The sequence below is a fragment of the Colletotrichum truncatum genome, assembly GCF_014235925.2.
Source record: "Colletotrichum truncatum strain CMES1059 chromosome Unknown Contig_0008, whole genome shotgun sequence".
Lineage (NCBI taxonomy): Eukaryota > Fungi > Ascomycota > Sordariomycetes > Glomerellales > Glomerellaceae > Colletotrichum > Colletotrichum truncatum.
Genome location: NW_027222405.1, coordinates 513,899 through 527,319, shown reverse-complemented (window position 1 = coordinate 527,319; position 13,421 = coordinate 513,899). Strand labels below are relative to the sequence as shown.

Genomic DNA, 13,421 nt, shown 5'->3' with positions numbered 1-13,421 from the left:
TAAAACTATATAATATAACGGGAGTATATATCAATGCTAATATATATCTTAAACCTAAACGGAAGTAGTTTATTATATATATCGAGTAACTATATAAAGTTTAGACCTAGCATAGTCTAACCTTTCCGCCGGTATCAGATCTTTTTTAGTCGGTTTATAACTTCTTTAAGAAAAACTATATAATATGCTTTATATAAGACCGAGCAGCTAATAATATAGCTACGTTAGCATATATATATAAAGAGGAATTCTTAGCTAAAGTCTTATATAACGTATACTTTATTACTTATTATAAAGGTAAGGAAGTTTATAGCTTAGTAAAATACTATTTAAAGCTGCTTAGGGGTTTGATAGCGTTATAGTTTATAGTATTTTCGAATATCTTCTAAGCTATGTTATAAGACTATAAAGCCTTCCGTCTATAAGTATAAAAGAATATCTAAATCGGATAGCCTATAATTAAAGAAGAGTTAGAAGATACGTTATAGTAAGGCGTTAGAAAATTCTATACGGACTTCGCAGCGGAGGTTTAAGCTTTATAAGAAACGTTTAAATATTAACGGAGAGACCTAAATTTAGAATGATTTAGAAAGATATATAATTATATTAGAATAAGTCTAACTATTCTAGAACTTTTTAGTAATAATAGATTAAAAAGGGGTAAGGTCGATACGTAGCCGGCTAGCTATAGTAAGGTATTATAATAGTCTATACGGAGATTTACGAGGGAGAACGGGAAAATATAGATGTTAGTAAAGAAATACGAATTAAGTATTTTAAAAAAAACCTAAAAACGTAAAGGTATAGATAGTCTTACGCTTTTATATAAGGGTGTTAAACCTTATATAAAAATACCTAACTTATAAACTAAAGTTACTAACCGTAAATACTTATATTTATCTTCTTATTCTTATAAGTATATTTATTATTTCTATATACTAGATTCCCGATTCTATACGCCTTAGTAGGTATCTATAGCATATAAATATATATTTACGTTATCTCTAGTTATTATATAGTCGTATAGGATTTTGTAAGGTCTTGCTTAGTCGTAATAAAGCTTAATCTTAATGTTTTCGTTCTTATCTATATATAACTATAGTTAGTAAAGATATATAGACGGTATTAGATATATATAATAACGTACTATACTTAATATTAGCAAGCTTGTTTACGATAGAAACTAACGTATTTCTAATAAGTCGTATATACTTAGGCTTAACGCTACGGACTGCGTTAAGAAAGTTATACTTTATATAAGAGACGTATAACTTCTTACTACTCGGGGTAGAAGTATAAATCTCTACGGCAGGTTGCTTCGAGGGGGACGGGGCTATATAGAATAGATTAAATTTATATTTAGTTATATATAGGTTAGGACGAAACTTACTTAAGCTATAGTTAGAGGCGTTAGAACTATATATATAGTTAGCATAGCTAGCATAGCCGTCTAGAATAATATAGGTATTATACGGACTATTGCCTTTGATATAGTTCTTATACTAGTTGTTATAGTTTTATAAATAGTTATCAGGGGTATGTAATATCTTATATGCTAGCCGTACCTATATAAGAGACGCCCTCGATAATATCATCGTTAGTAGACTAACTTAATAGAAGACTAACTACTTATACTTACGTTTATTAATTTATTATTATTTATTTGCTTTATAACCGTTTGTTTAACTTCTATATTATTCTATTTATATCTCTGTTCTTATTACGGTTCCGACCTCTGCTTGTTGTAGCTACGTGCTAGTAGGAAGAACTGTGATAAGTAGTAGCACGACTTAATCTCGATTAATTTTTTCTCTTGATTTAACCGCGATATATCGCGGAGAATCTCGAGGGAAATACCTTACAAGCCTACTTACTTAAAATCATAACCTATACCTCGACGTAGCTAACATAGACTTATATAATAAGTTATATAAATAACCCGAGGTTAAATAACGGTTATCGCGAGATAGTAAGACGTCTCTTACGATATTAGGAGATATATCTTAATAATCCTAAAATAATAAGAATTTCAGACTCCTTCTAAGTATATATAAGTATTATAGCGTTCATCGCGTAGAATATAAATATCGGCTAAATCGACGTTAGATACGACGATAGAACCTAGACTTAGGCAACGTAACTCGAAGATAGCTAGAAGATAAAGAATTACGATTATAACAAGGCGGTAAATAGCATTACTAAGGCGATTATCTACGCTTAAAAACTCTAGGACTTTTAAGGATAATTTAGAGAACTAAGCTTAGAAGAGTTAGACATTACGAAAAGCAAGCAACCTATAAGAAATAACGAAACTACTAAACTAGCGCTAATAACGCTACTAATATAGCTTTAATAGTAAAAGTAATAACCTCCTAAGGTACTACTTAAGTATAGCTAATACGAAGGGAATTATAAAGACTTTTAAAAGCTATAGTTAGTAGTATTAGATATAACCGTAAGCTAACCTTAATAAACTTTTTAATAAGCAAGACTATTAAATTAATAATAATATACGAAACCGCTATAAGCTAAGGTTATTCTTTTAAAAACGGAGGTATAAGTTATAAAGACCTTATCGGAGGGAACGTAATTTATACTAAGCTAGGGATAGAATCCTTAATAATAATATATACCCCCCGGTATAAGAAGATACCTTCCCCCTTAAAGGTAGATATTATACCTAATAGTAATAGGATTTCTATCCTTCTAGACTCTACTACCCCTTTAAATATAGTAATAGTTCGAAGCAATACTAATAAACGCGTTCGGAAGGCTATTAGGCATAGTAACGCTAGGATCGAAACTATTAAACCTAGGGAGGAGATTTATAACTATAACGAATATTTAGTAACGATATAGAGTATTCTAGCCTGACGCTAATAGTAAGTATAGTAGGGAGCCTATATTCTACGACCGAGAGACGCTATACTACTAAGACGTAGATGTTACGACCCGACAGTTAACAAACCACTGACGACGACCCCGCAGGGGCTTAGCGGTTATGATTGATTGATTGATTGATTCCTACACGGTTATGAAGCCGCTCTTATGCTAGCAGCTATGCCCGGAAAGCGGGGTTTGGCAGACAGCCGAAGCATCGACGATAAACCGCGACGCCCCACTTCGCCCTGTTGTTAGATCAGGACCAGCTGTCCCCAAGCTCCCACTATGCTATCTATTCTTGTGTGTTTATGCCCTCTGTTGAAGATTGTTGTCCTCCTGCCTGCTCTCTCGCTTAGTGTTGCCTTCTAGAATCCTTCTTTCGCGTCCTCCTACTTCGGTTCTGTTGGTGCTAGGCACCATGTCTGGTTCTGTATACCTATAGTCTCCCCCCAGCCCTCAGCTTCGTCTCTTTATCTTGTCCGCATCCTCTCAGACTCGCATATGCTATATCTTAGTTGAATCTGTAAATCTTTTTGTTGCCTCATGCTGGGTTCCTATGTGGCTCTATGTTTCCATCTTTCGACCACCACCTCCATCCACCGCCTGGAGTCGGACTCAATCCGCAAAACACAATGCTCCAACCGCTTCGATTCGTCCGATTACTAAGTATGAGAGCTCGTACACAGATTCCGCAGACATTGTCATACGTTGAAGGGGCGACAATCCTTCTTCGCGGAGGGGGCGACAGGGGACCAATCTGTCTGCAAACTGTAGTATTTTGTGGCATCGATCGTAGCATGCCTGGTGTCTGGTGCTTTCTCTATGCAGGAGGTGATACCGTTCTGTCGGGCTTGTCGTCGTTGTTGTCGCGGGACGTTGCAAACTTTGTCGGGGGTGATAGGCGACCCATAACCTATCGGTGGCTGTGGTGTTGATGTTTGTTTGGGCTTGGTCGTTGTGCTTACGTGATAGCCCGTGACTCAACCGCGGTGGTGTCGATAGTGTTGTCTATTGACGTGTCATACTTTGTGGCTTGCTCTCGAATTTTTCGTGGTCAGAGCCCGCCCGCGGCCACGAGCAGGCTCTTTGGGAGCAGAATCAATGCCGAGGATGACATTATGCCTAAAGTGACCTCTGAGAGCGCGAGCGGGCGTGGTTTGATCAATTTGATGCTGTTTTCAAAAATTTCGTTCTCGCTGTTGTTGATGTTTTTCGGCTCAGCGGTTATAGGGTTTGATTGATTGATTTATTCCTACTCGGTTATAAAGCCGCTCTTATGCCAGCAGCTATGCCCGGAAAGCGGGGTTTGGCAGGTAGCCGAAGCGTCGACAATGAACAGCGACGCCCTACTTCGCCCTGATGTTGCATCAGGGCCAGCTATCCCCAAGCTCCCCACTATGTTCTCTATTCTGTGTGTTTGTGCCCTCTGTTGAAGAAGTGTGTTGCTCTCCTGTCTGCTTTCTCGCTTTTGTGTTGCTTTCTAGAATGCTTGTTTTGCGTCCTCCTGCTTCGGTTCAGTTGGTGCTGGTAGCACCGTATCTGGTTCTTTGTACCTACAGTCTCCCCCCAGCGCTTAGCTTTGTCTCTTTGTTTTGTCCGTATCCTCCCGGACTTGTATGTGCCGTTTTCTCAGTTGCATCTGTAAATTCTTTGTTGCCTCCTGCCGGGTTCCTATGTGGCCTCTTGTTTCTTGCCTGTTGACCACTATTGCCCTCTACCACATTGGCCCAAGGGTCTTCCACGAAGCACAATGCTCCACTGACTCCGACATGTTCGATTACTGGGTATGAGAGCTCCCGCACAGATTCCGCAGACATTGTCGCGCGTTGAAGGGACACCAATCCTTCTTCGCAAAAGGGGCGACAGGGGACTAGTCTGTCTGTGGTCTGTAGTATTGTGTGGCATCGATCGTAGCATGCCTAATGCCTGGTGCTTTCTCCGTGCGGAAGGTGATACTGTTCTGTCGGACTCATCTTCGTCGTTATGGGACGTTGCAAACTTTGTCGGGGGTGACAGGTGACCCAAAACCTGTCGGCGGCTGTTGTGTTAAAGTTGATTGTTTGGGCGCAGTCTTAGTGCTTCGTGTAGCGGCTTGTGGCTCGCCTGTGGTGGTGGTAACAGTGTTGTCTATTGATATGTCGTATTTTGCGGCTTGCTCTCAAGTTTTTCATTGTAGTCGGGGCGTGCTCTGCGGCCATCTTGGGCCCCTTTGGGACGTAGAATCAAGGCCGAGGATGGCATTGCATCGAAGGGGGCTCTGTGGCCGCGAGCACGCGTATTTGGGGCCGTTTTTGCTCCGATTTTCAAAAATTTCGTTCTCGCTGTTGTTGATGTTTTTTTCAGCGGTTATAGGGACGGCCGTCAGCCGTTACGTCGTAACAACCCCCACGGAACGGAAGAACTAGGATACAGGTCACGTGACGATAAGCAGGACCGACGGACGATAAGCGGTCCTGGGACAGGACCGACGGTGCCAAGGGCGGTCCATGGCGATGGACCGACGTCCTGGGTGTCGGTCCCCCAGGATCAGGAAGTGTTCAGCATGGAACCAGACTTGTATATAGTTGGGACTCGAGTCCTCTCGAGTCCTACCTTTCCTAGTTCTTCAGCAATCAACTTTGTGATTACCCTAACCGGTACTTTCAGCTATACCTAAGTGACGACTACTCTACGACTCTTGTTAAGGCCTTGACTGATCACCAAGACCTTTGAAGATCTACGATCTATTCGACCAGGACCACGGAACGACTGTTACTACTCTCAATCCCTGGCTTACTGTTAACACAAACCCACTGTCAGTTAGCTGGCCGTAACAGTAGACTTATAGCTTTCGGCGATCGAAGCTAAGATCGTTAATCCTTACGCTCGAGATAAGGTCTTTAGAGAATAGCAGAACCTACTTAGAAGTAAAGTACTTAGCTAGTAAAAATATTACCTCAGGCTTATAGAAAGGAACTAGTATAAAGCCTAGGGATAGTTCGGCTTATAGAAGGGACTAAAAGCCTGATTTAGGCTAACCTAGATAGAAGTAATCTAATAGGTAGTATTTAATAAGTTTACTATAGAAAAGATCGGTAGTAATAAGGATATCCGATTATTCGCTTAAGACTGCTTTAAATATAGCAAAGTATAGTTAGGATCGTTAACGCCTTAGTAATAACTACTTACGATATTTTATAACGCTTTAGACCTATCTTTATAACAATTTCTCTACGAACTAACGCTTAATAATACGGTTAAAAGCTATCTTAGACTTGCCGAGGAAAAATATAAAGTTATTCAAAGATACCTATAGACCTTAATCAAGCTTCTTTATATAACCGCCCTAGATAGTAAGGATAACGCTTTATAAGGAGAACTACGCCTAGCCTAGAATAATAAGAACTAAGAGAAACGCGATTTTCCCTAGCTATAACGTAACTAGCCTTAATAATAATAAAAGAAAACGTAACCTAACTAGAAATAATAAAACTAGAAAGATTATAAACCTTAGAACGTATAGTAGAAGTTCCTAAACTTAAGGCGATTCGCTTAGTATAACCGTCTAGGTTAACTACTTAACGACGCTAAGTTCGTATAAGAAGACGAATTAGACGAGGATATAATTAATTACCTTGTCGATTATAAGTATATCCTCGAAGACGTCGTAAAAGTTCTAGTAGTATAACTATAAGAGGAAGAGGTAGCTTATATAGGATAGACTAGTAACGTTGCCTTCCGCGCCTACGAGGCGACTATTCCTAAGGTAGAGATCCTTCCCCTATCTCCTTAAATATAAGAGGAAGTAACGGTAGTTACGACGGCGTATTAAATAAAGCCTTAGACGGAGCCGCGTAGCGACTTTGCTAAAGCAGCCGTAAAAAACTACGAAATTAGAAAGTTGCTAAAGTTAGTATTAAGCTAAATTATCGACGCTTAGACGAAACCGAATAAGCATAGCATGCCTTCGAAAAGGATATACCTTCGACTTTATATTAAAGCCGACGATAATAGCAAACTAGATAAGGTATATATCGATATAGGAGCTTTAATTATACTAGTTAAAAAGTCTTAGGTTATACAATTTGCTTATAAATCGTCTTTTTAAGTAATCAAACTAAGGAAAATAAATACTATAGATTCTACCTTCTAGGTTATTGAAAAAGTAATATTTAACTTCTACGTCCTTAGTAAAATAAGTAAGATAGACGTAAATATATATATTATTATTATAGTAAGGGTTATTAATATGCTTAGAGCAAACCTATTACTTAGTACCCTTTTTTATAAAGAATACGGTCTCGTCGTAGACTTTAATAAGTCTATTATTAAGTTTCGATCTATATTTAATATAAAGGCGCTTATTAAGTATCGACGGTAGACGCTACCCGCCAGGCGCGTAGAAAACGCCTACGTAGTAACAATTCTATAAAAGAGTTAAGTCTTCGTCCCGGGATGATATAGCCTTCTACTAAGGGATAGTAACGACGGGAGCAAAACCTAGTACTTCTACTTAATATATAAGGGAGCGATCTATAGCATAATAGATCTTATAACCCTAGCGCTATTTCTTATCTATAATAAAGGAAATTTAGAAATATAAATCCCTAAAGGCTACCGTATCGGTTACCTTACGAAATAACTACTAAGGGATATAAGTATCTTGCTTAGCAACCTTAAAGCTAAAAATAAGTAGGATAACGTAATATTTAATATAACTAACAAGGAAAGCACCTTAGAAGGAAGTACTAAACTATAGATAGATAAGATACTAGACTATAGAATCTCTAAACTAGACGACGTATTAGTAATTCTTAGTAAGTATAGCGTCGAGATATATAACTTTAATAAAGAATTCGTATAATAACTATAGAAAATCCTCGATAGGTATAATATCTATTATAATAAAGGTATTATACTACTCCCCGACGAGGAACGTATATAAATCGACCTTATCGATAGATAATAAAACTAAAAAACTAATATAAAGGTTTATCTACTTAGTCTTAAAAACCTTATAGTTTTAGATAAAACCTATAGCTAACTTTATACCGAGGGAAAGATAGATTAGGCTAATAGTAAGCTAATCCCGATTACTTATCTTCTTTTTATTATATAGTAATAAACAGAGACTATAAGAAAACCTAGAGTAGTTATAGACTTACGCCTACTTAACTACCTAGCAGTCTTAGACGTTTACCCCTTGCTAGACTAAGATAATATAATAAACGCGATTCGTAGTAAGAAAAGAATAACCTTCTTCGACGCTATTAGGTTTTTTTACTAACTACTTATCTATTCGAAATATTATAATAAGATAGTAGTAATAAGTCCTCGTAATATTAAGATCTCGAACGTAATGCTTATAAGATTTAAGAACTTGCTAGCTTATGCTTAACGATTTATAGATCGTATCTTCTAAGACTATAAATACTTCGTTCGCACGTATATCGACGATATTATAATCTTTAATAATACTAACGAAAACTACCTTAAGTATATTAAAATAGTCTTTAATATAATTAATAATAATAAGCTTAATATAGTAGTGAAAAAGTTATTTGCTAGTTTCTCTTCTATAAAACTTCTCGGCTATATCGTAGACGGATAAAGGATATATAGAATAGACGATCGAATTACTATATTTAAGAATCTTAGGTTCTTAAAAAACCTTAGCGATCTTGAGAAATACTTCGGAATAGTAAGATAGCTTTAAAAAGATATTCTATAATACGACGTAATCGTAGCCCCCCTTAATAAAAGGAAAACCAAGCTAGCTACGATCCTATGTAAGGAGGACTAGTTACTAATAAGCCTTAATAAGGCTATAAAAACTAAACGGTTTTAATATACGACTTTTAAGCTAACGCTAGAAGAAACGGAAGTATAGGAAACGTTATAAAAAAATCTCTACGACTAGGTCGTAAGATACTATTATAACTTAGAAAAACCCTTATTCTTTAAGATCGACGCTTATAAGGGAGGATTTAAGCTTATAGTATTCTAGATAGATACTACCTAGGACGGCATAGGAATTCTTAGAAAAGATATCTTATAAAAGTATATCTAACTAGTATTATTTCTTTTAAAAGTAATATCCTTAATAGAGAAGTAATACTTTATAACTAAGGTAGAAGTAGTAATAATAGTATAAGTAGTAAGGAAACTTAGGAAATTAATATAATTAAATAGGAACTTAGTATAGATCTTTATAAACTATATAGCTATAAAAGAAATTCTTAATTATACGTTATTAAGAATAATAGATCTTAATAAAGTAAACCTTCGGTTAGTAAGTATTACTAACTACCTTTCTTAATTTAACCTTAACGTTACTTATATCCTAGGGAAACTTAATATTATACTTAACGCTTTCTTATATCTACCGTTGCTAGTAGTAATAAGTAAAGCAGACTCGTTCGAAGAAAGCAACATATTTATAGATATCTACGATAATAAAAATATCGTAGCTTTTAACTTAGAAGACGATAAACGGCTAGGAGAACTAGGAAGGTTTACGATTAAGATAAGCAAAGACTTTACTAAAACTATCGTTAAAAATTACGAAGCTAACCTAAAGTATAGAAAACTTATCTAGTAACTTACGAGATAACGAGAAAGTAGTAATAAGTAGTAGTTACTTAAGGAAGTAGACGACGAGGAAAATCACGCTCGGAACGAAAGGCGTATACCGATTCGTTATCAAATCTCCCCGTAGTAACTATTAAAGATAGGCTTCCTATTCTACTATACGTATAATAAGATAAAAAGGCTATATATCCTACGTAAAGCCGCTATAAAAGTTCTTAGCCTTACTTACGATTAAAAGTATTATTTTAGTATAAACCGTATACTAGTAAAGCTAGCTAGCTTCTAGTTACGAAATAAGCGATCGGTAGTAAAGCAATATATCGCTTACTACCTAAGATATAAGGAAAACTAAGTCGACTAATAAAGACTGCTAGGCAGCTTATAGCTAATTCTAATCGTAGGAATCCCTTTTAATACCGTAATAATCGACTTCGTTACCGATTTACTAAAAGTAGAAGTACGAAGGAGTTTATAAATACTACTTAGATTCGAGTAGTTTAATATACTTATGCTTATAATAGATAAATTCTTAAAGAAAGTTATACTTCTACTAGGCTATACTACGTACGAAGCTAAAAAGTAAGTAATAGTCTTTATTAAAGCCTTCTAACTAGCTAACTAAAGACTTTTACGTCGTATTATTAACGATAAAGACCTTAAGTTTATCTTAGCTATCTAGACTACGATATTCTATACTTTCGAAGTAAAACTACTTTTATCGATAGCTTACTACTTATAAACTAATAGCTAGAGTAAGAGAATAAACTAAATAGCGGAAATTATAATCTAATTCTAGCTTTCAAAGTACTTAGAAACCCTATAGCTAGAGATTCTCCTAGCGTTATAATATAACCTTTGTTGAATAGGCTCTCTGTACGATCGTACTGTCATAAATGTAGGGTGAACCAAAGATTCTATTTTCCGTGATTACCTTTCCTAACTAGATGTTGCCTTCCGTACGAACAGATATATCTCTGTCCATACCTAGACACGAGTCGTGCATGACAGGTAATAAACCATGATCCCTTCCTCAGACATTTAGGTGTTACAGGTGCTAGTCATGCCACCTATACACCCCTTTGCCTGTGACAGCCTTGTCGTACGGTCATGTGATTATCGTTATTCCAACACTCACAACTTTTCTTTTTATGACCGTACGTGCCTATCCTTTGTCCAATTAGGTTGCGCTATTCCAGTTCGTAATAGCTTTACTTGATTAATATGTGTCGTAAGGGTGAATGTAGGAAGTCGTCTCGTACGCCTTCCTCTCTTGTCGGTTGAGTAAGTCGCGTGTCCTACATGCCTTCCTCTATTGCTTCACCTCACTTTTTCTTGTTTTTTTTTTCCTGCCTACTTAGGCAGAACTTTCCGTATTGAAATGATAAAAACGCGTCTTTTCTTCTTTTCCTCTTACTTACCTTTTCTCCTCTTCGTACACCACTTCTTCTCTCTTCTCTTCGTACGTTGAACAATCATTCTCATTCAACGCTTTTTTTTTTTTTTCCTTTTATGTTTTCTAACCATGGTCTAGAACGATGAACGTAATGCTCTTGCCCTGCCGTCGCACGACATTGAAGTGCGTATGACTGGCAACATGAGCGTTCAAGAGTTCGTCGCCTCTATCATACGACGCTCTAGTTACTTCATCGCGATCATCATTCAGTCTCGAGGTCGTACGATGCCTGCTTGCGCCAGCAAGTGTGCGACCTCTGGCTCTCCTCGATTCCGGGAGTGTGTTCGTCTCAGGACCCTCTCTGATGGCTCGTGTGCGGAATGCGTCTAGCAGTCGCACGGCGCTCGTTGCTCTCACCGTGGTCAGGAGGATGGTTCGTCCGATTCGTCTGGTGGTAGCAACCATTCCGACAACGATGATGATGATGAGTCTCCCCGTCGCTCTAACTATCGGAAGCCGTACGCCCGTGGCGCTCGCCAGCCCGACCGTACGCCTGGTCGCAAGCTTGGTCGTGGTGTCGGCACCTCTGGCAGCTTCCTTGGCTCTTCTCACAACCCGCAGCTGATTGAGAAGGAGTAATTAGGGGATTGGTTCATTCGTACGGTGGTTATCTATGATCTCAAGGGTCCGGCTCTCATAGACTAACATCTGGTGGTGGATCTTGGTATTGGGGTTTTCGTACGATAGTAAAATCGCACGAGTTGATTGTCATTCGTCTTTTCCCCCAAGTCTATCCACGTACGCTTCGATTCTTATCCTGAGCTTGCTTGTCGTAATTAACTGCTCGAGCGCTGAATTTGATGACTTCTTTGTGAAAGCATCTGCTGGATTGTCTTTGCCATCGATCCATCTCACTTCTGAGATTTCTTTCTTCTCGTACGACTCCCTCAGGCTCATGATATCGATCATAAGTCTTTTCTCATCAGTAGTTCCTAGTCGTACGAGGCATTCATACAGAGATCTTGAGTCTGTACAAATCACGACTGGAATTCCTGGGAGGTTGAGCGTACGAAGAATCCGGTTCAAGGTACTGCTTAACGATATGCCACTGTCAAAGCCTGTAGTCATTCCGTATAGTTCGCTAGCTAGTACGCTTCGAGTCACTCGTTTGCATTTCGTTAAGCTCCAGTAGATAATATTTCCATTGATCTCAAAGTCTGTCGTCGTACGAGCTGTTTCCTCTGCAAGTACGATAACAAATCCAAGCTGTGATGAAAGGTCTGTATTATTTGCAAATGATCCGTCTGTGAAGATATATATCTTTGTTCGTACGAAGTCGAGTAGAATATATTTAAGACCTCGATCAGGGTTGTCTATTTGCCATTGAAGTCGTACGTTCAGAGCTTCAATGTCCTCTTTACTTGGTTCTTTGATCTGAGCTGCGACTGCTAAATCGTACGATGCCTCTGGCTGGCATATTGAAGCAAGGTATGCGCCCCTTGCCTGCTGCGAAACGTACTGTTGTCGTGCATCAAGTGCATCTATCTCTATAGTATTGAGCTGCTTAACTTGTCCTTTCTGTAAGAAAGTAAAGTAGTCTTCGTACGACTGAATCCTGCCGCCATTGAAATCTACTTCTTGGTTATGTGATAGGATTGTTTTCGGCTTCGCACGAAGGCCCTTCTTCTCCAATTGTTCCTCTTCCCGTACGGAGAAACTTGCTGTTGCGAAACTCATTGTATCGTCTGTTTGCATTGCCGTGATACCAAAGTCGTCTGCTCCTGTCGTAGTATAAAGGAGGCATGGGTCGTACGTTGACTCTATCATTCCAAGGTCCTCCTTGTGGTGTGTAGCGTACGTCTTATACCAGTAAAGACCTGATTCTGCTAATCCGTAGAGCGGCTTCACGATATGTAGGAGTGTTCTTTCTGGGTATTTACCCTCGAGTTCCCTGGGAAGTCGTGCGATAATTGTTCTTTTTAATGGATCGTCCGATTGGGTATATGCCTGCGTAATATCCCTGAGTTCTCCTTGACACTTGAAGTCTCGTACGAGGGTAGGTCCAAGGGCGAGGAGTAGTCTCTGACTCATCCTCTAGATCGTTAGTGCCTGTATAAGGATTTCCTCCTTTTCCTGGTCACCATATCCTTAGATTACTAGTCTTGACTTTTCGTACGGCTTCGTGGTTTTGTTTTTGATTTCTCTAACCATTCGTGTACGAAAGATCCGTATGTTGGAGTGTTTGTCTGGGTCGTACCGAATAAAGGTAAAGACTCCCTGGTTGATTAACGCGTCGATCTCAATCCTATCCGACTCTTCGTACGGTAATCCTAGTGTTGTGATTATGTTGTCAAGTCGGAGTTTTACTGCTAACTCGTAGTTGTCTTTCTCTTTCTGAGTGAGAAAATGTCTTGGGGATTGTCGTACGGCCCTTCTTTGACCCTTCTTTGGCCGTCCTCTTTTCCTTGGTTATGGTTGAGGGATTTGCCGTGCGACGTCTGGTTCAGACTCTTCCTGGGGTTGTGTATCGTCCCTATAGTATGGTTTGACGTGTGTCGCCCGAAACTGTGTAGGT

At 38.5% G+C, this 13,421-nt stretch overlaps 4 protein-coding genes across 4 annotated transcripts; 2 read left to right on the top strand and 2 right to left on the bottom strand.

The window, feature by feature from the left end:
• Positions 1-3,449: 3,449 nt before the first annotated feature.
• CTRU02_211625 (uncharacterized protein) lies at positions 3,450-3,818 on the top strand (the record flags this gene model as incomplete). The annotated part of the gene is made up of 1 exon (XM_070205678.1): positions 3,450-3,818. The coding sequence occupies one exon, from the start codon at positions 3,450-3,452 to the stop codon at positions 3,816-3,818; it is 369 nt and encodes a 122-aa protein (XP_070060491.1).
• Positions 3,819-4,436: 618 nt separating this feature from the next.
• Positions 4,437-4,700, bottom strand: CTRU02_211624 (uncharacterized protein; the record flags this gene model as incomplete). The annotated part of the gene is made up of 1 exon (XM_070205677.1): positions 4,437-4,700. The coding sequence occupies one exon, from the start codon at positions 4,698-4,700 to the stop codon at positions 4,437-4,439; it is 264 nt and encodes an 87-aa protein (XP_070060490.1).
• Positions 4,701-10,601: 5,901 nt separating this feature from the next.
• CTRU02_211623 (uncharacterized protein) lies at positions 10,602-11,485 on the top strand (the record flags this gene model as incomplete). The annotated part of the gene is made up of 3 exons (XM_070205676.1): positions 10,602-10,607; positions 10,985-11,188; positions 11,237-11,485. The coding sequence occupies 3 exons, from the start codon at positions 10,602-10,604 to the stop codon at positions 11,483-11,485; spliced, it is 459 nt and encodes a 152-aa protein (XP_070060489.1).
• A 129-nt stretch (positions 11,486-11,614) lies between these two features.
• Positions 11,615-12,937, bottom strand: CTRU02_211622 (uncharacterized protein; the record flags this gene model as incomplete). Its single annotated transcript, XM_070205675.1, has 1 exon — positions 11,615-12,937. One exon carries the CDS (start codon positions 12,935-12,937, stop codon positions 11,615-11,617), a length of 1,323 nt encoding a protein of 440 aa, XP_070060488.1.
• Positions 12,938-13,421: the final 484 nt, after the last annotated feature.